Below are 26,123 nucleotides of genomic sequence, written 5' to 3' on the forward strand. Positions count from 1 at the left end.
TGGTTATCATACATACTCTTAATTTTCTAAGTTTCTGTCACCATTGCAGCTTCCTTACCTGCGCAGACCTTCCCATCGTAGACCTCACAGACCCAGTCGTGGCACTCGCAAAGCGGACCGTAGTATTTGCCAGCCTCGGTCACTTGGCAGATGCAGACTCCGCACTCGCACCTGCCTCTGTCACTGCACAGCTTCCCCCCCGGGACGCGGCACCTGAGCTCCGACTCAGCCCGGGACAGCCAGCACAAAGGAGAACTACCCAAACCGCTCCTGTGGAGAACAGCAGAGAGAACAAGCTGCGGTCAAAGCTGGGGGCTGCAGCTCAGAGCCCAGGAGAGCTTGGCTCATGGGAAACCACCCTCCTGCCATGGCTTCAGCCAGCCCCCACAATATTGGTTTTAATGACATCACTTTAGTTATTGTTGTAAACCATTACTTGCCTCAAATCACCCGATTTTCTTCTCTTTCATCAGAAATCTCATGGCTACCTGCAGGAATGCTTATATTTTATTTTACTTACCTTGTTAACTGCAATAGGCTCATCTTTTTCGCTATGCATACCTGGTATATATGCATATACATGTATAGTTGGACCATCTATCGTGAAACATCTTGATCCATATTATTCCAACAGGTTTAGAAAAGATGTATACATCCAAACTTCTAGGTAGCATGCCAAAAGCAAGCCTATGGTTGATTCTAATATAATACGTCTGCCAAAGTAATCCTTCTGGTTGTCAGATATATAGGATCCATGCTTTCACTGGAAAATGAAACCAAAGTAATCACTGCTTTCCATGCAACAGTGTAGTTTGTGGCAGTGGTTTCAGTAAAGTCGGCAGAATCTGGGTGCTGGATCTGAAGATTTGCAGCTCTGCCATGCAATTGTACTATGCACTGGAGCACAGAGAAATCAGGACTTTCAGGACATACACAGGTAAAACCTCACCTTGCCTCATCAGGAGTTGGATTGCAGGAAAAAGAGAACAAAGCACCGGACAAGCCAAGAATACGTGATCACAATGCTAGGAAGTACAGAGGATTCAAGTTACTAGTACCTGCACTTCTCAGACATTAGGTTTCGCAGGTTCTGGAGCAAAGGAGCTGGCACTGGTGGAGGGGAAGAGCAGAGGACAGCGTGCCCCGCTGTGCCGCTGCCCCAAAGAGCACGAACACACAGGGGTTTGTGGTGAGGTGCCTGCTCCACTCAGGCAGCAGAATTTAGAGGTTTGGGTGTAAAGAGTCATCACCACCCAGCTCTTCCCCCTTCACCGCAATAAAGGTCTGTGTCTCTGGCATGAAATACCTCATTACAAATAACCCCCGCAGTTTGCACAGCACCTATTGAGGCTCCCGGCGACCCAGAGCACCTTCCCTCAGTGCAACTTGTAAGCAGGCAGAAGAAGAGATCACAAACCTCTCCACTGCTCCCTCTGCAGCCCCAGCCTCCACACTCCTGACAACTCGTAAATCAGTCGCAATCCGCCCCCGCGGGAGGCTTCAGAGCCACACTTACCGCAGGGCCGGGGTCCCGGCCGGTGGTGTGGGGTGACCAGCCGGCAGCCGGGTGACCAACAGCAGCAGCACGGCCAGCCCCGGCAGCCCCTGTCCGGACATGGTGCGGGCTGCGCTGCACCGCACCCAGAGCGCTCCTGCAGGCGGATGGATGGCCGGACAGACAGCCGGACAGAGCCACCGGGCGTGCGGAGACCTGTGAGCTGGACAAGCCCGGCTCCAGGGCTGCTCCCCCCGTGCTGCGGTGGCTGGGATTAGCTGCCTGGGAGCGGGATTTGGGCAGCGCTCTGGGAGGGAGGCCGGTGCCAAACCCTGAAGTTTACAGTCTAGGCAGGGAAGTAATTAGAAACAGTTGCGCGGCCAGATGGTTTATTTTGATGTTTTAAAAGTAGCCTGCTCACAGATGTGAACGTACTGTCTCATTCTCGAAGTGCAGGCACCGTAAATATTTGAGGCATGTGTATCCCCCTGTCCTTTGATGGGTGTCTGCTTGGGGATAATCCGCATAACATGGTGGGGGAAATGTGCAGCCCTGAGGAGATAGGACCAGTGCCCCTCACTTGCACCATCCCTACTTGGCTGCTGGAGCATGTCCATGCCTCTGGCCTCCCCAGGCCCTTCTTCCCTCCCGTCCTTTCCCCAAGGCAACCTGGGCACCATAGTATAAAAAAGATACTAAGCTACTGGACAGTGTCCAGAAGAGGGCTACAAAGTTGGTGAAAGGTTTGGAGAGGAAGATGTATGAGGAGCAGCTAAAGTCACTTGGTTTGTTCAGCCTGGAGAAGAGGAGACTGAGAGGAGACCTCATGGCAGGTACAGCTCCCTCACAAGGGGAGGAGGAGGGTCAGGAGCCGATCTCTTCTCTTTAGTGACCAATGACAGAACCCGAGGGAATGTCAGGAAGATGTGCCAGGGGAGGTTTAGGTTGGACATGAGGAAAAGGTTCTTCCCCCAGAGGGTGGTGGACACTGGAACAGGCTCCCCAGGGAGCTGTCACGGCCCCAAGCCTGACAGTGTTCAAGCAGAGACTGGACAAGCCCTCAGACACACGGTGTGACCTGTGGGGTTGTCCTGTGCAGGGACAGCAGCTGGACTCCATGATCCTTGTGGGTCCCTTCCAACTCAGGACATTCCATGATTCTATCATTCTATGCTCACAGCATTGCAGTGCGCAACACAGCTGGCTGCCAACCTACACCAGCCTGAGCAACTGCAAATTAAAAAATATTATTAGTTAGCCATTTCCTAATGCCTTATTAAAGCACTCAGTACGATACTTCATTGGAGCAGTGGGACATTTTGTAAATGCTTTAAAACTAAGCTAAAATGAGGGAGAGTCTCTCTAAGTAAAGTGAAATTCATCAGGAATGGCCACATGGATTTCTTTATGCTACGGAAAAGTTGCAACAGTTTTTGAACCCTCTGGTTGTCCTGGGAAACTGCTGATTGCCCAATACATCCCTGCAATGGAAAGCTTTTAAAGAAACAAACTGCCACTACAAAAAACTGTCAGATATGGGTGTCCTAGTCTACACACACCCATACATGCATTTTTAAAGCAGGCAGCTGACAGAAGAAACTTTCACTGGTTCCAGAGCCTACATTGGAGATTAAAGCTCTCAGCAGCTTTTTGAAAAGGATTAACTCCTGTTTTATTTTCATATTAAATATCTGGTATATCACAGATTATACTGTTCTAGAAAACATTTTAACATTTGGGTAAAAGTTCTTTGACTCTGATGATGCCTTTCTCAAAAGTGTAATTAGGTGTCTTACATTTAACATAGTAAACTCAAGGGTACAATTCTGAGGATTCCTGCTAACATCACTGGTTCTGCTAGTGATCTTCCCAAAAAAAAAAAAAAAATAAAGCATCTGGTCTGCTGGTCTTGCAGATGCCAAAAGAACCTTTAAAGTCCAGCTTGGGGCCAGTAAAATCCAGCTTTTAGTCAAGTACCCCTTCAGTTGAAACAAAAAGTTTCATTGAAACATGAAAGAAGAGATCAGACAAAACCTGTTCTAGAGTATTTGTAAGTATACTTCTTATTCAAATGTGATTCCAAAGGACTATTAAAACGTAAGACTTTCATCTTATTTTAATATGCTATCTTGAAGTTATGAAGTGTAAAACTTTGCTTTCTACATATAATGTACTATCCTCTATATGACGCACAATTTTGCCCTAAAACATGAGCAAGTAGAATTAGGATGAAAAAAAATCTAAAAGCCCCATATATAGCTGTTGCATATCATATACTAATTTTTCACAGTTTTGCAAATATGTTACAGAATTTTCTCATGCAATGTAGCTGGTAAAAATCCTGTATTAAGAGTCATCTCTTGGCTTCAGTCTTGTGAGTGTGTACAGTTGTGCAAACCTCAAGCATTTGGCTTTGATGGAACCAGTGAAAAGGTAAGTAAAACTGGTAGGGCTTTATTTCTGACAGTCCTAGAACTTCGAAGTCCATGCTTAATGCAGCACTGTGTAGTCTATCTGTGTGATAGTTTTTCAAATTTATTTGTAGTGCTACAAAAAAAAATTAAAACCCCTTAGATTCAAAAAGGGAGCACTTTTAATAACAATATAATCATCAGAAATTGTACTGCCAGAAGCCTGGAGTCAGAGAAGAATAAATAGAAAGCTTTGCATTTTAAACAATAGTAATTCTCTTTTGGCACTAAATTTATCTTTAATCCAAAACTTAAATGTTGCCATCTGTTCATCTTCCTTGTTTGTCCCTGTGCAGACTGGTGCTGATAGATATTCATGAGACCTTCAAGCAGCCTGCAAACTATAAAATAACTTCAAATGTACAAGAAGACGACATCCATCACGATATGCTGACCTTTTCACTCTCTGATTTTTTTATTTATTTACACCTGTCAAAATTTTAAGTAATACACATTGTGGACCTTTTAAATTCGAAGGAGGTGCAGTTATGCAGTTTGAGGATGGAGTATTTAAAATGTGCACCCAGAGCCTAAGTTCAGTCGTTGTTTTCATGTGTATGTGCCTCTAATGCAATATCTTAGTGATCCCTTACTGGATTTTAACCTTTCCTCAGATTCGTTATTCAACCGTTTAAGCCTAGAATGTTTGTATGCACACATGTACATATATATATATGTATATATGTAGACTGTACATTCAATTTATAAGGAGCCAGTCTCTTTCTAAATGAGAACTTGACATGCTGGCTTGAGGACTGCTCCCTTCCTTTCAGCCTCTCCTGTACGTGATCTTAAGGAACTTTATTCTCTCCTGGGTAACATACACCCACACAAAGTAGAGCACTTGTGAAATGCTACTTTTCCTACATACTGGAGTTTCAGACTAAGGCTTCAGATGTGTAGCTGCTTGGTAGATGTACGCATTATACATTGTAATGTCACCACCTGCAGAGTAAAGGTAGAGAAGAGAAAGTCAACACAATGCTGATGAGGAGGAGCTGGAACATACTGCTAATGCTGAATAGCCCTTTGAAAAGTAGTCAACGGGTTTAAATAATATTTGTCACACAAGAAATATCTTCAAGTAAAGATGCAGCAGACATGTTGGACTAGACAACCTCAAGAGATCCCTTCCAACCTTAAATATTCCATAATTCTATGACTCTGATGACATACTGTGCTACTGGACAACATTTGATTTGGTGTGGGGAGGCAGATGGACTCTGCCTACTCCCTTATTATAGTCTCTTAGTGGCCAGCTTAATTTTGCCATCACTTAAACAAAGCCATTAGGTTTGCAAACCACATTCCATGCTACTTTTAAGGGTTCTCATTTTAACAAAAAAAAGCAAAAATGCACATCCAGTAAACAGTCTAAGCTCGAAAAATAACTGGAGACCACCAAAATTTGTCAAAGAATCTTCCTGGGTTTCCATGGAAGCCATTTTAGTAACACCGTGGATTCACATCTGTGGAAACATTGCAGAGGCATTCACTTACATACCAGTTTTCTAAAATTAACCAGAAGTTGAAAATCCCACGTATCACACAAATTATTACTTCTCCAGAAAACGTGGAATGAGGAGAGTTGGAAGCTCCCAGTCATTCTTCATCACTTCTGTCAAGGATACACAATCACTACATGAGACGGCTGCAAGGACCTATGACAAATCACTTCAACACCCATGATGGAGTTAACCAAAATCTGTCTAAATTAGACAGTTCAGAAGGGCATGCAGCCGCTGAGAGTCATTGCTGTGCCAGCTGATGGCAGGCTTGGAAGAGAGCGAGAGGCAGAGTATGCCAGAGCTGTGTGGTACAGAAAATCTTATGTTCGTTTTGCTGACATGACATGGAATCTGGGACAGCTGATGGTATCACACAGGGAATAGATATAGCTTTGGGAGTTATAGGATCAAGGTTAGAACAAGATTAAAGCTGAGCTGGCCTGAATGTAGCTGGCCTGAACAGTGGTGAATATAAGCTAACCAAACAGTTCATAGGCTAACATTAATCAAGTTGATATTGTGTTATACTCTAGTGCAAAACCTTAGCTTACACTTTCAGGTCCCAGTTGAAACTTTAAATAGTAGGTAAGTCTTTTGTTTGTTTAATGTTTACAAGTTAATTCCCCAAACCAGCAATAATACCCTGCTTTTACAGCAGCCTGAAGGTAGCATGAGATTTCTAAGTATGAGCTTGCAAGACAGCTCAGAATGCCAGCGATAATAGTATGTTTTAAAAAACATACTACTGCATTCTTAACTGTTTAGCACTTATTTCAGAAAGTCAGTCAAAGTCTGGTGTAATCCAAGCTAACAGCATCGCTGAAGTTCTAGTTATCCTACTTGATAACTGGGGATGAGGCCAAGAAAGGAAATAAATGGGCATGTCATGTTCCAACATAAATTCTCACTCTGTGGTCAAACTGTGCCTTATTTCTCAAAGGGACAACGTTCCTTGCTGCTGGGAATCCTGAAAAATCTAAAATAGTGGCAAATACAATAAAGAATGTTTGTGATTTCTGTATTTATTTTGATTAGCTACCTGAACGAGTTACAATGAAAGATCATTCTCATCTTTTTGATTGAAGAGTAATTTCTAGGGATGGTAAATTAAAAAATAGATACTGCTGACTTCTTAGAGGCAGAACTGCAGTAACTCAGGTTTAGTGCCTGAGTTGAACATATGCACACCAGATTCTCCAGGAAAACAGCAACTATTCTCTTATGGTTTCAATGCCCTGTCTTGCACTGGGTCCCGTTGCTTGTTATTAAACCAAAAATGAAGGAGAGACAGAAATTAAGAAAAAGGAAGGGCAGAGGGAACACCATTATTGCCCTCTTCTGAGTGCTTTTCAAAAGCAAGAGTACATGGCACTTTTCAAAAGGAAACCAAACATATACATAGTTAGCTGTAGACTTAGGACCCTCCTCAAGGTTTGAAATTTTGAAATCCAAATTACTTGTGAACATCAACCAACCTTTTCCTGCAGTCATTAGTCTGATGTTGCTCCATGGTCATTTCTGTTAGGGTCACATGCTGCAGAGCGAGACCAACTCTCGGTCATGGCCACATGGAGCAGATGGACAGAAGAAATCCAGGCTGCTGGACTGGTTTGAACCACACAGAGCCCTGGTAAGACCAGGGTGCTGCTCGGCATGTGCAGAGCAGAACCTCAGACTACAGGAGAACTTTGTGGTAACCACCATTAAGATGACTAAGGACTTCGGATGCCCTGGAGCTACTAAGCAACAAAGCAGGAATAGAGCAGCTTTTGACTTGTATCCTATGCCTAAATGATTAAATCTTCCTTTGGGTCTGAAGTTTAATTCTGAATTTCTAAATGACATTTTGTGACCTTTTTTAAAAGCTCAAGCATCGTTTCAAAATGAATATTTCATGAATTCTTTCACTCATCATGGAATATCTGAAATCTGATCAAGCAGTGAATTCCTTCCTAAGTGGTAAATCAAATTCTAACAATGGCATTTCCAATAACCTCAGCTCCTTGGGATGTTTTTATAATTTGTGTGCCTTACTCTTCAGCTCCTCAACAGACCGTTATGGAAAGTAAGGACAAGAGAGCTACAAATAAAGCTCAAATAAATTGAGAAATAAAAGCCCATAATTTCACTATTTCTAAAGTGGCTTTACTTCCTTTCAGTCACAGTAGGATAATTAAAATACATGTATTGCTGTGAAAACATGTATTTATACAGACGTCAGCAAATGAGAGAGTAGCAATTGGATTTAATAAGATGGAATTGTTGGTCCCCAATACAAATTGCTTTCCCTTCTTAACTCTTGTTCTTCCTCACTGAAAATGGGGAAGATGAGGATGTTCATTACTTGCCTGTTTGGCACACTCTAGAAACCCTTCACATTAATTATCCAAATTCTGCAACAAAACATGCAAAACTAAAGAACTCTTTTGCCTTCCCCATTTTTCTCCAGGGCTTACTGAGTAAGCTGGTCTAGGAAACTTTGGTTTGTAAATTGCCTTTTATATAGGAAGATCTGACTGTGTTTGCAGATTATGTTACAGAAATTAAAGTGACAGGTAAGGCTGAAAATTCTCCCCTTGAATTCTCAATATCGGTCTTCTGGAATTTTCCAAAATTTCCTTTTAAATCCCCATGGCCAGTTTCCACCATGTGTTGAAGTTTGCAGATCGAATAAGGAAATTCCTTTATCTGTTCTAGATTTATAGACGAGAGGTAAATCTTTACTAAGACATATCTTTCCTTTTGACTTATATTACATGACCATGAAGTAGCATCTTAACTCCCAAATTCAGTCCTTATCTGTGTGTTTACAGCTTGCTCTTTAGGTCAGTGGGAATTTTCTATAGCAGAATAAAAACAAACTTCAGCCCTAAATATCGAACATCAGCATGGACTTTAAATGAACGAGACTCTTTTTCAAAATTATATCAGCAATTTTGTAAATATTTAACTTTTCCATTTTATCGTTACATACCTGATATATGCCGTTTAAGTTTTAAAATGTTCATAATTGCTTTTCCCATGACAGACATGAAAGTAAATTTGTGGTGCAATAGCAAGGCAGGAAAGGGCTTTTTCTTGCAAACAGCAGACTTTCACTGTCTGCACAATTATTTAAGTGAAAGGCACTACTGTTTTTCTTTTCCACATGTGCAGGTACATCAAGGCATCAAGGCCTAAAGTCTTCTTCCAGCATTAGCATCATCTGATGCAAGTGGTGCTTATGGACAGGCTGTCCAAGAGAATCCAACCTGCTGCTAAAAGTGTGGGTCCCCTTGAGTGGCCTGCAGTTCACAGAGGCTCAGTATGGCCAGGTAGGGCAAAACTTAACAACGTGTTACCAAATATGATAGCAGGTAAAAGCAGAAGCTTGAAACACATATGAAAATATGAATTCTGTAATACAAACCACATGTAAGGAAATTAATCCCCTTTTATTTGGCGCTCATTAAACGGTATTTAAAATACTGCATTGAATTTTGAGCCCCTCTCCAGAACATAAAAGACATGAATATGTGAGTTCAGTGGCAGGCCACTGCGGTGGTTGAGGCTGAAGCACGTGCTCCATCAGGAGAGGCTGCAGGAGCTGGGCTTGCTCAGCCTGGAGAAAGGATGGCTTTGGGGGCACCTAAGAGTGGCCTGCCAGGGTCTGTAAGGAAGCTGTCAAGAGGATGGAGCTGGGCTCTTCCCAGCGCGGCAGGAGAAGGAGAGACAGCAGATGAGAGAGGGTCCAGCTGTGTGTCAGGAAGAAATCCTTCACCAGGAGGACAGTCAAGCACTTTCACAGGTTGCCCAGGAGGGCTCTGCAGTCTCTGTCTTGGAAAGTTTTCAAGACCCAACTGGATAAAGCCCTCAGTAAGCTGGTGTGATCCCGTAGCTGAGCCTGGTTTTGGCAGATCGGTCAGACCAGATGGCCACCCAAACTCCCTTCCAACCTGAACTGTTCTATCAAGAATTATTTTTTCTAGGCCAGTGTATCCATAGAAAAACTGTTGCACAAAGTCTCATCTGCTGACAAATGCTGATTTCTTTAGCTTCGATATAGCTGCAATGTTCGCTGTTTGCAACTGTTAGTTTTCATTTCAGAGATGCTATCACCAACAGCATAATGCTGGCTAGCAACTTATCCAAGTAATAAATTATAACTGGGGAGGAAAAAGACAAAATGTGAAGAGTATTATTTGTAAGCATATTTATTCTGAAATTGATTTGGTTTCCCATTTGTTTGTTTGTTTGTTTTTCATGAGAGATCAGCTAGCTGTTTGCTATCAGACACTAGTCCTGCAAACACTAAAATTAGGTGCTTAGATTTACTGGAATTGCTAATGCTGGTAATGCTCATACATAAGTGCTGGCAGGACCACATCCATAATCCTGAGGCCAGCTCCCTAACTGGCTTATTATTTTTTATCATAAGCATCAAATAGATATAATCTAAAGGAACCTAATGCAATTTATGCCATACACTTTCCTTCTGCTTTCTGGGGTATTTTGCCAAGGGTTTTGTTTTTTAAATCCTATTCCATGTCTTTAATGCCATCGTAGCACCAACTGCTCTTGCAGGATTACATATTTAAATTTTGCTAATTTTACAAGCTCCAGAAGGCTATGGCCTCACATTACTTCATGTCAACTGGTTTCATTTAAATACAAATTATAATTTACAGAAATGTACCCTTTTTGCCCAAGAAGATAAGTATACCGATTGGAACATGGCAACTTCATTTATAGAAACAGTTTTTCATCTATTTATTTATTTATCTATCCATATATTTATGTTATCTCTTTGCAACAGGTGATGCTATTTGATGGATTTATTTCACTGTGGAGCTCAAGGCTGAGCCTTTATGTGGCTCTTCAGGAATGTGAAAATAAACTGGACTGCCCAGCGGATGCTACCAGTGAAGTAAATGCTCTACAGCGGCAAAGAAGCACACGAGTACTGAAAAAGCTTTGAGATGCACAAACGCGATTTCTTACCAAAATAAGATAACTATGGTAGTACTTGAAGACCATCATAAAAAACCCCCAAACAAACAAAAAACAAACAAAAAGCAAACAAACCACAAAACAAACAAACAAACAAAACCAAACATGAACTAACCAACCAAACAAAAAAAAACCCATCACCAACAAAAAACAATTAAAAAATCCTCCCACTAAACCCCGACCCAAACCAAAACCCTCCCAAATTACTGCAAAAAGACATGTTTAAGTGACACGGCTGCTCCAAGCAGCAGCTTCTTCACGGCCAGTGCCTGCCCGGCCTCGGAAGGGGTAACACCCGGTGGGCTCCTACCCATTTTGCTCACAATTCGCGTGTTTTGGGGCCCAGCGAAAACATTTCCATGTCGCTGTGGGAGTGTTTGGCGTGACGGGAACGCCACCCCCGTGGGCTCACCCCCTGCCACCCGAGCCGCTAAGCCATAGTTCTTCTTAACCGGGAGGCCTGAGCAAGTCGAGGGTGGTGGTTATTTTCATTTTTGTTTAACCTGCGTGGAGCGGCCGGTCCCGTCTCCTCCTCACCTGCTCCCCGCCCCGGCCCGCAGCCGCCCCGCCCGGTGCGTGTCCCCCCCCGCCGCGGCCGCCGTTGCCGAGAGACCGAGGGCGGCCGCCGCTGCCGGGCGGGCCCCGCCGCCCCGATCCGCCGCGGGGAGGACGGCGTCCGAGGCGGGCACACAACCCTAACACCTCACACACCCGCGGGGGCCGCCACCGGCCCCTCCCGACCGCGCCATGAAGGGAGATGCTGGCGGTAGGTCGGAAGCGGCGGGCGCGCCTCGCTGCGCGGCGCTCGGCTCGGTAACGCCGCGGGCCGCGGCTCCTCCCCGGCCCCTCGATCGCCGGCGGCCGGCGTGGCTCCCTCCCCGGGGCGGCCGGGCGCGGAGAGAGAGCTGGCCGCCTCCGGGGGGCGGGAAGCGGGGGCGGTAGCGGCCTCCTCATCGCCCACCGCAACCCTCCGTCCCCAGCGGTGGGAGGGGGTGCTGCTGCCGGGCCCGGCGGGGGCAGGCGGGCGGCGGGGTGGGGGCGAGCGTCCCGCTCCCGGCGGGACCGGCAGGGCCGAGCCCCCCGCCGCCGGCCGGCCTGCCCCGGCTCGCCCCGGCCTGCCCCTCCGCCACATCCCTCAGCGGGGGATGCGTGTGCTGGGGCAGGGCCGGGCCGTGGGGTGAGCAGGCCTCTTCGTTTATCGTAGGCCGGGGGTGTAGTAATTTAACGGGGAGGTTGTGCATGGGGTGAGCTGTGGGGGGCTGCTGCCCTGAGGCGGGGTTTGCCTGGTTGGCGGCCACGGGGCTTGGGGTGGTTGGAGGAAGAAATGTACCAAGGCCCGAGGTCAGTCTCTAACAGGCAGCATCAGTGGTCTCAACGCTGTTCATTGTAGTGGAGGGAGAGGTGCTTAACATTTGTTGTTGTTGACATCTTAGCACTCCCGGTAACGTCAGACACACGTTTCTCGGAAGGATGGAGATTTCTGGTGGCCTTTGCATGCAGACGCAGCTTTTAATTAACCTGTGATATGGTGTTAGTTACCTGTTGTTGCATTCTGAGTCACTCATAAGGGAAATATTCACAGTGAGAAAATACTAACTAAGTACTATTCGGGTCTTTTGTTTTTGTCTTAAGCATCTTCAATTTCCTATTCCATTTAATTGTCTCTCTTTTCATTTCCTTGCACAGCAGCCACATCCCACCTGCCCTCTAAGTGACCAACAGGCAAATAATACTTATTAACAATGAACTAAGTTTAGCTGCATAAATCACAAAATACATCAATGGAGGGAGAAAAAAATTACATTTCTTTGAGTTGATCCCTCTGGCTGCCAGAAGATTCTAGCTCTCTTCAAGTTCATGCATATATACCTTTGGGGACTTGTAGGAACAGTTGGGGGGAAATTTTGTTTAACCATTTGAGCTCAGTACTGTGTTTTAAAATGAAATTTTAAAGCCATAACAGTCAACATGTCATTTGTGTTTCAGAAATGTAGACCCATAGCCTTTTTGTTTGGCACATCTGTTTTATTTTAATCTGAAGTTTGGTCCATCACAGTTCATTCCCATTTAAGATGTACCTCCTGGAAAGACAGTTATTCAGTTTTTACTTATTTGCAGCTTCTGGACGTTGCTGGCACCATGAATACTATGTAGACCTATGTGGCATTGATCAAAACCCAGGTCTTGAGTCACAGCAGTTTCAGGTCTGAAACCTTCTCCACAGGAGATGAGTAGTATCAGGCTGTGTTGTAGGGAGTAATGGGCTACTGGACCAAGCTCTAGAATAGGTGGGGAGTTTTGGATTTTTACAGACAGGAATGTCTTCTTAAGGCATGAGTATCTCATGATGAGATAGAACTGTTAATGCCTTCTGGGGATTTGAGTTCCCCCCTGAGGGATTTAGGAATTCAGGCAGCTGAAAACAAGATTTTTGATGTGTTTATGAGTAAAACAGAGGTGTTGCATTCACAAATTATTTTTACTGTGTTACTAACAGGATACTTCCATGGTTGGAAAAGGACTTAGATGTCATGTAGATTTTGAGCATGAAATCTTTTTGGAGATGAAGAGCAAAGTAAGCCTGATACGGGCATTATGAGTAGAATCATATTTTATTTCCCTTTCAGCCTCTTCCTCTTCTCTCTTCTTTACCTCCATAGCCTCTTTTATTTCATTTGAAGTTTTCTGTATTGGCTAAGTCCTGATAAATGTCTTGCTGTGGGAGGTACCACTCCTAGACTGTGGTTGCAAACTGTCTTGGTTCTACTAGGTGATTTCTTTTTCCTATCTTTATTTTATGTGATATTTTTGGTTTTCATCTCTTTTTTATTCCCCATACCCCCCCGCATCGTGAGGGTGCAAGTGGAACAAGATGCACAAAGAAATTGTACAGTCTCCATCGTTGGAGGTTTTCAAGACCAGACTGGAGTAACTGGAGTAAACCACAGTAGCCAGGTCTGACACCAGAGTTGACCCTGCTTAAGAGAACATTGGACCAGAGACCTCCTGAGGTCCTTCCAACCTGAGTTAACTTACAATTCTATGATCTCAGTTCTCCATTTAATTTTTCTGCCAAAGTAAAGCCTTCAAGTCTGACCTTTTCTTCCTGGACTGTTACAATCATTGTGTTTATGAAGATGGTAGTACAATACCAAAGGCTGTGGCTGCAACTTCTAGGAACTGCCCTGCAGCAAAGAGAATGTGTATCACATGTTGATGTGTTTGTTTTAAAGGAAAAATAAAAGGATAAGAAGGAAGAGTCCTAATTTTGTTTTCAGGATTTCAAGTTTAAAACATGTAGGTGTTAACTGTTTCACTGGTGATTCCTTAAATGATGGAAAGGGAAGAATTTGGGAAGGGAAGATGATCTAGAATGTTCAAATTTCTTAAATAATTATTTTAGCAAAAATTTTAGCAATGCTAAGATAATATAACCACTGTTTATTTTAATTTGTAATGTATTGCCATTTAAATTATGAAAGGGTGTGTATACAAGGATCTAAGCACACCAACTTGTAATTAGTGGTACAACAAAATCCCAGCAACATTAAAATAATCGCTTAAACAGGCACACTGCCAACTGTCTGCCTACAGAGAAGCTCCTTTCCACTCCTGCATCATTCTGGGAAGGGTGCCCCCAACCCTTTCTTTAAAACCTTGAAGAATAGATCTGCAGGATTCACAGCAGGTTACTGAATGTGGGGTGTTTTAGAGAGAGGACGGGTTACTCCCTGAATCCTCTTAAAGAATAACCTGCTGCTATCTGCCCCCTTGCTTTCACAAAGGGCTACAACACGATTTCCACCTGGAGATGAGTAGAATGCAAAAGCAAATCTCAGAACACTGCTCTTGTATTTTTTCCAGCATGATTCTTACGAAGCACATTGCTGCCTGTCTTTGGCAGCTGTGGGCTCTTAAGGAATTTCATACAGACCATATTGTGGTGGACTAATCTTAGGGCAGCAAGTGGTGGGTAGGTGGCCCACAGTAGAAGTGAACTTTTGAAGTAATCTGACTGTTAAACCATGCTGGATATCCATAAAGGGAATATATTACCAGCAGTATATTCTGTACATATAATCATCGTGCATTCAGTGGCCATCATTAAATTTTAGCATTTTATCACCCATTCTGACAAGAGTAATGTCTAAGGGTAAATTTAAATTGTATGGCTTGGAAAGCTGCCCTGCTCTCCAGTCACGCTAACAGCCAACGTGTTGGAGGGAGACTGAAGGTTCTCACCACACTGGTGCTTTGGTTTCCACTGAAACAAAAAGCTGGTTACTTTTGCAGGAAAGTAGCTGCTTCATGCTCAGATGTGTCCCTCCTTTCGGGATACTTGGGAGGCTGGAACTGTGAAATGTGAGACTGTACCTGCTTTTTACTGGAGAAGTAGCTTTTGAGTACCCTGATCTCTACTTCATATGTAAAAAAAAGGGGTGTGGTAGAACGTGCCATGGTGTGGTCTAACAGTGCCACTTGAAATATCATCTTCAGGTTTTTTTTATCTTTTACTCAATGCAATTTCTTAAATCAAAAATGTCAAAAAGAAACCAATTTTGTTCCAAATTGTGAAGTTCATTCTCTGGCTATATCACAGTACCATGTGTATGTGTAGGTTCTTCAGAATTGTGTCTTCCAGATGTTAGAAGGCTACTAGTAAAACAGACTCATGATATGATCTTGTGTGGTAGTAGCAGTGGGCTGTTTATCTGACTCACGTGAGATCTGCTTTTGTATGCAATGTTATGTTTGGTTCTGTCTGCTGACTAGGTCTGAATTATTTTGGCTCTGGTAGGTCTTGGAGGAAGAACTTCTGTTTAAGAAATAAATATTGGGTGAGCATTGTCCTTACCAGATGATAAGACACAGGAGACGTGTTGGGAACAAAGAGCCGAAGTCTGGACACCTGTCTGTTTTCAGACTAGATGTTCTTACATTGGCAGCCTTAAGCAATTGTTAAACCTTAATCAATCCATGAACCCTAGTCTGGTGGTTTTGGTCTGGGGTCCTGTTAGTAAGTACAAGATGTCATGAGCTGTTCTTTCCTACTTGTATCAAAATTATTCGAAAATGTGAATGTAAGTGATTTTTAGGATATTTCCTTCAGTATGCCTTCTTTGTGAAGAATCCCGTTTGATTGTGACAATACTGAAGTTTGGTCCGCTCTTAGCAGCATGCCGTGTTCAAACTAATGATGAGATCTTTAAGAACATTTTATCAGATGCAACAAGAATGACACACAGACAGAAAAAGTACTGAAATAAGTTTTTCCTTGAAACTAGTTATGAGTTAATAACATCCACAGTGGTATGTGCCATGTGATTGTATCCACTGGAGTTCTGTCTTTATGTGTATTTGCCACTTTGTGTGTCCCAGCTCTGGGAATAGTTGGAAGGCAAGTTGGTGTTTTCAGAGAAGAGAGAATTGGTGTTGAAGAGAGTGCTTATAGGTGGCCAGTCCTGGGAGGACCTTCGAGCAGTGCTCACAAGATCTCAGGTGGCAAAGTCAATAGACAGTGAGAAATAAATATGTTGGAAGCCAGACATTGCTGATTCCAAGGATTTGTCTGACTTTTAAACTCTCTTCGTAAGCCATATGTAGGAAAATCTGCTTTTTTTTCCTATTTTTTTTCCATGAAGTCATTTTTCAACTGCCTTATTTGTCTACCAAAGCATTTATAAGCACGTTTTCCTGACTTTGTGACAGAGATTTCTTGAGCTGATTATGCTGTGTACAGTGAGCTTGCTTTGTAAACGAGACACAGATTTCTCAGCTTTTGATGATGTGTAGGATCAGCTACTTTTTAAAATTCGTCATTTGATTTTTGTAGGAAGTGCGAACTTCCATCAGCAGGAGTGTCTTGTCATTAGTGTGGATATCACAAACTGGGATTAGACATTCTTCAGACTTTGTTTCCCAAGTGCACAGTGGCTCTTGAGTTCACCACTATTGTAAAAGTATATTTTCATTTCAGCAGAACCTGCAAATTTAGTGATTGGTAGTGGTTTAGACAGTGTAGTGGTTGCTTAACGTACCTGCAAATTCAGGGAGAGAGAGGGGGAGGGAAAAGGCTGATCAAACAGATTTGAAGGGGCAGTTATCTATTTCATTTTCTTCCTTTAAATTGTCTTTGCTTCTAAAAATAGAGGAGAGATTTAAAAGCAAATACACTACATTCCTCCCTGAGAAGGCTGACACCTGCACTGTGGATTTTCATTTCTACTTTAAAGAAAATACTCCAAAGAAATATGAAGTGGATGTAGCCCCAAAACTCCATGATATTTTGCTGTCTCAAAACATGTCTTTGCCCTGCACGCAATATTTCTTAAAAACTCTGGAGCTGCAAATATATCCTAGAGAATGTATTAAGCCTTTCATGTTAATAACAGGTTGTGATCAAAGAAAGACTTAATGATGTGTGTTGGAATCGATGTGAGAACTGCAGGGGTGCGTTTGTGGTGAGGGGTAGGGAAGGCTCCAGCCTCCCCATTAGCACAGCTTGGTGTCACATGCTGGAAGGAGTTGGTGCACAACTCCTTCCCCGCTCTTCATCTTTCAGCTCCCTCTCTCCTCTTCATCTTTCAGCTGATTCCCCCTTGCAGAAATGGGTGCAAAAGAGATTGCAGTCCAAGAGTTAAAATTCTTTACACACACGACGGAGTCCTGAGGCTGCGCCGGGCTTTGCGTTGCTGTACAGTGACAGTCACGTGTAAGAGCCTGTGCGGTCCCTGCAAAAATAGAAGTAGTGAGAACAACAGGAAAAATTGCATTAAAGCTTGAGAGCAACTGTGCTATACTTGGAATAATCTTGCTAAAAACCATTTCCAGAAGATTCCTGGCTTGTGGTCTTTATTCTGCATTTTTTTGTGGGCATTTCTGCTCATTTCAAGTAGAGAAGTAAGCAAGCTGGTTCTTATAATCCATAAATGTTTCCTCCCTTCCATTGGATTTATCTACATGGTGATTTGTTTATTCAAGGCCACCTCTTAAAAATAAGAATTCTAATCTCTTTAGTCATAACATTTAAGCATGTGAACTGAATCCATTGTGGAGATCTATGTTCATTATATTTTCTGTGTGCAGATAAATTTAAAAAACAAACAAACAAAACACTGGGTAAAAGTGTAAATGGGAATTTCATTAGAAGGATATGGCTGATCTTCCTACATATCAGATCTATAAATAAGCAATACTGAGAAAAGCATAAAACCAGTAACAGCCAGTTGATAATTATCTACTTTCTTTCTCAAATTGACATAACTTGTTGCTTAGAGTGTCATTTATTAAAAAAAATCAGTAGTGGCTTGTCAGTGTTTCATATCCTGAGCCTTTTCTCACAAATATTGATTGTACTTATTGATCCTTTATTTATTGTTATATATTTTCTTAAGAGTTTACTAGAAGTGCTATCATAGCCATTACCAGAAATGGTAAACATAAAATTATTTTGTTAATTCACTGATTAGCTTTTGAGTTGAGAGTTTCCAAAGGAACATATTTGCAAGAAACATATTAGAAAGTGTGTTTATTTTTTTCCTAAGGTCTTGAGAAGTGTAACTCCCAAGACATTGCAGAAAACTTCTTATCACTGTGCTAAATGTAGCCATTTTAAGGCTCCATGACCTGAAAAAGTACACCAACATCTCTGAGGCTTCAAGCATTTCTAGTTATGCTTTGGTTCAAGTAGACAAAATAGGTCAATACATTAGGCTTAGAAATACATAGGAGAAAGCAGGAAAAATTGCTAAAGAAGAGGAAGTAGTGAATTCAGTTATGAGAAAGAAGTCAGAGCATGAAGCTTGAGCATGAGGATTAAGAGAACATACAACTTGTATGGATATTATTTTAGTCTCAATTTGTTAGAGAATGACAATTTATAATGTTCATTTTACAATATTTGCATATTTTTAGTGACAGTTTGCCAGTTTCATTTCTACTAAGGTTGCTGTGACTGACTGTACAACACAAATAAAGATGTCAGAAGTTTTGCCTTATTTTGTGCTCTTATATAATTTCTGTTTATTTTAAAAAATCAGTTATTGTGTAACATTTGCTTCTGCAGCTGGGAACATCCGTCTAGTACCTCAAACCTATCTATTATTTTATGGTCTATACAAAGATAGACTAATGGTTTAGACTTGGTTTTAAATATTAGACAACGGATATGAGATAGGTGCATATAGGCAGGAAAACACAAGGCCGTACTGATGACACTGTTGTCATGATCAAGAGTTTTAGTTTACTGACACGTATGAAAGAAGGTATTGAAAAAACTTTGTGGAAGCTTGCAAGGAGCTTGGATATAGAGCACATCATTACGGAGTGACACCACAAGGGAAACCACAAAAGCCCTCTTCTGAAAATGCATTGAGGGAGAGACAGGAGCTGACCTTTTGAATCTGAAAAAGCGAAAATAGAGTAGGAGAAGACTCTGAGGGACTTGGAAGATTAACAGGTTATGTTTGCCACAATAGCTAAAAGAAGACAGTCAAGGATATAGAGATGCATAGCGTGTGGACGTGAAGCAGCGGCCTGTGTGGTGAAGCGACCGGCTGAGACCAAGTGCACGGGTACTTCTGTGGTCCCGAGCCCGCTGTTCTCCCAGCCCATCAAGAACTGTCTTCCCATGTGCCAGCACAAGCCCCAGAGACAGCCAGCTGTCTGGCTGTTGGATAGATAATTGCTAATATATATTTTTTAAAAAAAAGTATTAGAAAAATACAAGTTAATAGTAGTCCATGGCAAAAAGTCTTTTCTGATTTCAGTAAAGAACATTAACATCTGTTGGCTGTTTAACATCGCCTGTTTGCCTTTGGCTTGTTGGGCTTTATCTCAGCCTAGTGTAATAAACAGAAATGTCACCATTAAATTAAGCGGCTCAAGGTCAAATCCATCCAATTATTACTCTGGGTTTAAGTTCACGGTGTTAGCATTCTTTTCACATTGGTACAAATTTTCTGCCAGTGTTGTTAAGTTTCTGGTAATTGTTTGCATTGCTTACCTTTATGTAAATTTTTGTAAACTAACAAGAGTCATGTCAGTGATTTATATAGGGAAAACTTTTTAATAAAATTAAGATCCTGTTAATCAGTAAGTAAAAAAGCAGTTTGCATGAAAACAAAATGCTCTAGGTTATCTATAAAACTGTTAAAAATGCGTTATAAAAGGGTTTTAGTGAATTAATGTCTTCTCTTTTTTTTTCTTGCCAAGGAGGTTTCATGATTATAGATAACAAAAGTTAACTTCAGGATGCTAAAAAGGAAACAAAGTTCACGGGTGGAAGCCCAGCCAGTTACAGATTTCGGTCCCGATGAATCCTTGTCAGACAATGCAGATATTCTGTGGATCAACAAACCAGTAGGTATCTCCATAGTTACTAATATTAAGTTAAATGTAACTTGGATTGTTGAAATATGACTTCCACAAGTGATTCTGAAATGGATATTTGTCAGGAACAAATATTGAGCTACAGTTGCTAATGTACCAGTTCATTTTTTTGCAAAAAGCCCAATCTAAATAAAAAGGTTTATTTTGGTTGTTGCAGACTGATGGGGGTGGTCAAGCAGTGTTTGCCAACCAGTTCATCTACTGATTGTTTTTTTGAACAGCCATCCTTTCAATGTCTCTGGTTCCTAGCATGTTAACTGAAATTAGAAGTTAAGTTCATAAAATGTGCTTTTGAAAAAGATGTCAAAAGGAGCATTTCATTGCTAAAGAGGTAGCCTGCAGTTGGCACTTTTGACTTCCGAATCTCTTCTTTTACATCGCTTATTAATATAAAAATGTATTTTGGCTGATTATTTCAAAGTACAGCTCACATTTTTCTAGTATCATTTAACATATAACCTGCCCTAAGCAATAGATAGATGTAAAAGTGTCTGGCAACTTGAAACTGGGGAAAACTTCTTTGGGAGTGCAGTTATTAATAGAATGAACAGTATTAAGAAAATGCCTTTACCATGTAAATATGGTTATTATGAGTAAATTATTTCTTCAGCACTCAGTGTGCATCCGGGATTCCTATATTTTGAGTGATTCATACTTTTGCAGAGAAGGCATTTTCGCATTTCTCTTAAAGTAGTGCATTAATTTGTCCTTTGTAAAAGCAGAATATCAACTATTCTGAAATAATATACGTTGTTACCGTTACATTAATTTATAATGGAACTATCATCTCCTTGCAGTATGGATGCTAGATGCCCTCAGCTCTGCTGCTGTGTTTTAACATCAGAATCATGTACAAGACAACACACATATATTAATTCATGCCAAATAATCTTAAATATTATGTTTGTATTAACTGCTGTAATAAGCTCAAAATGTTATTACAGAAATATATGCTGGGTAATTTACCTATGTTTCTCAGCACACAGTACATGGCTTTCTGATGGAATAATTTTTTCTTGTCATGCTGATGGACTAGTTGTATATTGCTTAGCACGCACCATATCAACATTTTACTGTGACAGACAACATTTTTTTTTATCAGCACCACTTTAATATTTATGTTAACATTTTCAGTTGAAACAAGGTTCAAAACAAAGTGAGTATTAACAGGACATAAGAGATTGTTCATCAGGTACCTTCCACTTCCAAATTATTAATTTTGGCTCAGAGTATGCAAATGATAGACCTATTCAATTCAGGTCAAATATTTACACTTAGGTGAGCGTACAGTGAGTATTAATTAAATTAGATGAGTGTTCTTAAATCTTCTTGATATTGAAAGGCCTGAGGTGCTGTAAATGAGTGTAGAATTTTGCCTCGGAAGAAAAATTGCTATAAATACACTTCAGTTCAGTGGTTTTTGTTTGGAAATATTTTTTCTTGCTGAAGTGTCTTTTTGTTGTTCTTGTTTTGACAGATATGACCTTACAAACTCTGATTCATTACACTTGTCTGGCTTCAAGATGTTTCAGTGGTGTTTCGATTACAAGAAAAAAAAAAATCTAACCTTAAACCCTTGTATTGATACATTCTGTTTTATTGTTAGATCTCCCACTGTGATTGGCACTGGATACCAGCCTTATTAATAATGATTGTAAGTGAGACTGAGACCTAAGTAGTCAGAGAAATGAATTGTTCTCTTATAGCAACAAAACTTGTTTGGAACAAAAGTGAATCCTGATGTTAAGAAGTAGCTTTCTGTGACATGGTCTCTTTTATATTGATTCTTTTCATAAATGGAAGGACGCTTTTAATCCCCATACCTCTCACTTAATTTTTGGAAATGTAAACTGATCTAAAAAACAGTTCATCAAAATGTGGAACTAAAATTTTCCACATGTATTTTCGTTTAATATATTCACCCACTTCATAACATCAACTAAATCCACATATTGTCTGCACATGAATGTGACAAGTTGTCATTTGAAAAGAAACTGGATTACAAAAGCTGCAAAGTAAAAATGATAGAATCCTAATTCTCGATTTTCTGGCTCTTAATTCTTGGTTTCTGAATTATACAACCTCCCAGATTAACTAATAAAATTATATGTGTGTTTACAAAAAGTGCCAGTACAAGTTATGTAAGCTAAATATTTGGGCTTTTTTTTGAACATCAAAGCAATCTTGCATTGTCCTTTTTTTTTTTTTTAGTGGGTACATTCTTTACTACGAATCTGTGCCATCATCAGTGTTATTTCTGTTTGTATGAACACTCCAAAGACCTTCGAGCATTATCCTCCTCTTCAATATGTGACATTTGCTCTTGATACTCTGTTGATGTTTCTTTACACTGCAGAGATGATCGCAAAAATGCATATCCGTGGGATAGTTAAGGTAAGCATTTAAACAGTATTCTACATGTGCTTAAGAAAATTATCTGAATATATGCTGGTGACATTTGATCTTTGTTTTTTAACTTCTCAGGTCTTTTTGCTATGGTTGTTTTTAACTGCAGGCAGCACCATGGCATATAAACTGAAAAGACAGTTTGACAAAGATGCAGCTTTACTGAATATTTGATCCCCCCAAAATATAATACCAACATTCATAGTAATGATTTCCTGCTAAGAAATAGATAGTTTCATTCTATTAATATAAAGAATGAAAGGAAAAATAAGCTACATATGCATTAGCAAGAATATTTTGTGAATGTCTGGAGTTCCATATATGGACTTAGAACTTTCATTTTCATTTCAGAAGGCTGGATGTGTTGTTGTGTGGTTACTTCATTTAAATAAGAACATATGTCTTACTGTGAGCTAAATGAGAAAGTTATCTTCCTTTACTGAATTTTTTTCTTAGTATAATGCATGTTGGTAAATAAATACTTCTGTTATCGTATGTTTACTGCTGTTGCTGGACTAATTTGTATAAGTAGATGTGATATTGGAGAATGAAAAACTACAGTAATCATTATTTCGTAGCATTATTTTACTGATTGATTCCAGTCTTCCACAAAAAGATACAAATTCAGCTGACATATGGAAGGTCCATCTTCAGACCTTATTGACCATGCAACTATGTCCCTGTTGTACAGATCAGATAATCATTGAGTTCTCCTTCCTTTTTACTCCTGAAAGGTCTGGTGGCACCAGAGACATCTGAAGTTGTACTTAGCTCTTCAGTTTGTTCTGAGTTTGCAGATAGCATTTGTTATTCGCTGCCAAACTAAGCTATTATGTCATCACACTTAATGGATATGAAGTGCTACTGCTGGCCGCTACCTGTACTCTCTTATTCAGAGGTGTCCATTAAGCACATTTGAACAATGTGGGAGTAACAAGTTACTATTACAACCAGTACAGACTTTGCAAATGAATGGACACATAGTTATTAATGCAGAGAGAGGGAGGGGTGGCCAACAGTGTGGCTTTGTACAAAGCTTGATTTCTCAGCCTTTGTGTATAGAAATACCAACTTCATTCACAGTCAGCACCTAGGGGCGATGGATAATATTTTTCTGCATATACTAAGTGTTTTTCACCATGCTGTTTATATTCGTGGGTTTGTGGATATAGACTGGACCAGAATAGAGTAGACTAGAGTAGAGTAGGACTATTTCAGTTGGGAGGCATGTACATTGATCATCTAGTCCAACTGCCTGACCACTTCAGGGCTATCCAGAAGTTAAAGCACGTTGTTAAGGGCATTGTCCAAATGCTTCTTGAACACTGACAGTCTTGGGGCATTGACCACCTCTCTAGCAACCTTATTCCAGTGTCTGACCACCCTCTTGGTAAAGAAATGCTTCCTGATGTCCGGTTTAAGCCTCCCTTGGTGCAGCTTTGAACCATTCACTGGATACCTAGGAGTAGAGCTCAGCTCCTCTCTCGCCATGTCCCCTCCTCAGGAAGCTGTAGAGAGCCATGAGATCGCCCCTCAGCCTCTTCCTCTCCAAAACAGACAAACCCAAAGTCCTCAGCCACTCCTCATAGGATGAATTTATCTTTGATCCTCATATGATGAACTTGTCTTTGAAACACGTCTGATGGGTCTGTGCACGCAGAATGAATTGTTGTCTGGAGTTGGTTCCATTGCCTTAATTCATGTTATACATGTATAGATGACAACACAGATTACTTCATTTTTATGCTGATATTTCACTCTTCATTTGTTAGATAAAACTACAGTCAAATAGATTAGACATAACCACTGTTATACAAAGATAGATTATTTAAGTAGAAAATGACTGCATTTATTATTTTAACAACTGAGGATTTCCGTACAGCTTAATGTCTTGTAGCATTCATCAGTGAATATAGTTACACTGAAATGAAGTGCCTTCATTGGTGCTATTCCTGGAGCCATACTCCAGCCTGGAGTAACTTAGATTGAAAGGGACCTCCAGTGGTCATCTAGTTTGACCTGCTGCCCAGAAGAGGTCCAGTTAGGTGAAGCTGGCCATAGCTTGCATTGTCCAGGTGAGTCTCAGACTCCTCCAAGGATGAAGATTCCACGAGCTCTCTGGACAGCCTGTTCCAGTGCTTGACCAACCTTGTGCAAAAAATTTTTTTCCTGATACTTAATCAGAATTTTCCACATTCGAACTAGTGTCCCTTGCATCTTGTCTTAGTCTTACCACTGTGCACTTCCAAGAGTTTGGCTCCATCTCCTCTGGATTCTCTGGTTAAGTAGCTGTAGACAGCAACAAGGTCTCTCCTTCGTCTTTGCTGAAGGCTGAACAGACCCTTGTCTCTCACCCTTTCCTCCTGCCTCATGTGCTGTCTGACCTTCTTGGTGACCCTCAGTTCACTCCATTATGTCCATGTCCTTCTTGTACTGGGGAGCCCAGAATGTTACTCACCTCCAAATGAGGTTTGTGGATGTGGTCTCACAGTTGCTGAATAAAGTGGAAGGATGGCTTCACTGGACTTGGTGGCTACACACTATTCATGTGAATAAGAGAGAACTTTTGGAAAAGGAGATGGTTTTGTGTCATGTATAGCAGCTTTCATAAAACAATGTTAGAACTGGATTAGCCTTTTTTCAGCTGTTAAAGGAGAGCATTTTGAATATGTTATCAAATTGTTTATTTGAATGCTAGTGAATGAATAATCCTCTTTCAGTGAACTATTTTACTTATCCTATGGGTTATTGATTCTAGGGAAAATAGTGGTTCAATATTGTAACTCTGCCAAGAACATAATGATCCATGGACTTCCAAAGACAGTGGCAATCAAATCAAAATAAGGCACTGTTTATAAACCTATTAGCATTTATTAAATATGTTAGTATATGAAACATTTATATAAGGAAATTTGTTTATGAACTGTAGTCCTAATTTAAGTGTATTCAAGACTTTTAGTGAATGTAGGATCACTGAATATATTGCCATATGGTTCTACTGAACTTTACCATAAATCAGTATTTCTGTAAAGGCCTTAGGAATTGAAATGCTAATAAACTTTGAACCATGATTAATGCAAAACTTTAGTCCAGAGAGAAATCTAATTTATGGTGAAGTTAGGCACCATCCACTTAAGTCCCAATTAATAACAATGAAAGTATAGCTGAGCTAAGAAGATTTTGAAAATGTTAAGTCATGTCTAATTAACACCTCCTGAGGACAAATGACAAATTTACTTCCTTTGGTTCCCAGGGGTTTTTAGAAAAGGAAAGTAGTTTCTGAAAATCCTAGCTTTTTGTCTATAAAAAGTTTCCCTTTTCCCTGTTTAAACTAAGTGACACAAGAAAGTGATAAATCCATCCAAGTTTTTTGTTACCTCGGAAGGAAAATCAGACTGAAATGCTGCTATGACATTGGGCCTTCTATTACTTATGTTTCCATCTGAATAATTGTTGCCATGCTAGTAAAATCTACTCAAATACTGGGCTGGCTATGCCTTCTGGGTGTTGGTTGTTGCTTATTCCATTTGCAAAGACAATCGATACGGACGACTCTTTGAATTACAAGGGCACTGCTCATATTGATATCCACCACCAAAAAAGAAAATAGACATTGACATGTCTTTAGACAAGGAGCACCAAATACAAATATTTAAAAAACCCAGAAGTTGACACTATAGGGTATACCTGCTACAGGTCCTGAGGCCCTTTTGTTTTCAAAACAGTATGCTGATATTTGTTATTATTGCTATCATACACTGTTTGCTTCTAATAGGTGTTATGATAGACTGATTCCTCTGAAAAAATTGAAATGGGTATAAATGTGCAGTCTAACGGATTATATTCAGTATATAGGCACTACCT

The 26,123-nt window shown here is 40.9% G+C and overlaps 2 protein-coding genes across 3 annotated transcripts in view; one reads left to right on the forward strand and one right to left on the reverse strand.

Moving 5' to 3' along the window:
- ITGBL1 (integrin subunit beta like 1) overlaps window positions 1-1,727 on the reverse strand; it is a 144,448-nt gene extending 142,721 nt beyond the window's left edge. Inside the window, exons 1-2 of the mRNA XM_065656294.1 lie at window positions 1,517-1,727; window positions 59-270 (exon numbers count right to left, since the gene is read on the reverse strand). Coding sequence (XP_065512366.1) covers window positions 59-270; window positions 1,517-1,617 — 313 coding nt within the window. The 5' untranslated portion in view covers window positions 1,618-1,727. The remainder of the gene's footprint in view (window positions 1-58; window positions 271-1,516) is intronic.
- A 9,354-nt stretch (window positions 1,728-11,081) lies between these two features.
- The window catches only part of NALCN (sodium leak channel, non-selective), a 241,612-nt gene continuing 226,570 nt past the window's right edge, over window positions 11,082-26,123 (forward strand). For both annotated transcript variants that reach the window (XM_065628719.1, XM_065628725.1), the window contains exons 1-3: window positions 11,082-11,229; window positions 19,677-19,823; window positions 22,065-22,247. In XM_065628719.1, the coding sequence (XP_065484791.1) occupies window positions 19,716-19,823; window positions 22,065-22,247 (291 nt within the window). In that variant the 5' untranslated portion in view covers window positions 11,082-11,229; window positions 19,677-19,715. The remainder of the gene's footprint in view (window positions 11,230-19,676; window positions 19,824-22,064; window positions 22,248-26,123) is intronic.

This window comes from Caloenas nicobarica, chromosome 1, assembly GCF_036013445.1.
Source record: "Caloenas nicobarica isolate bCalNic1 chromosome 1, bCalNic1.hap1, whole genome shotgun sequence".
Lineage (NCBI taxonomy): Eukaryota > Metazoa > Chordata > Aves > Columbiformes > Columbidae > Caloenas > Caloenas nicobarica.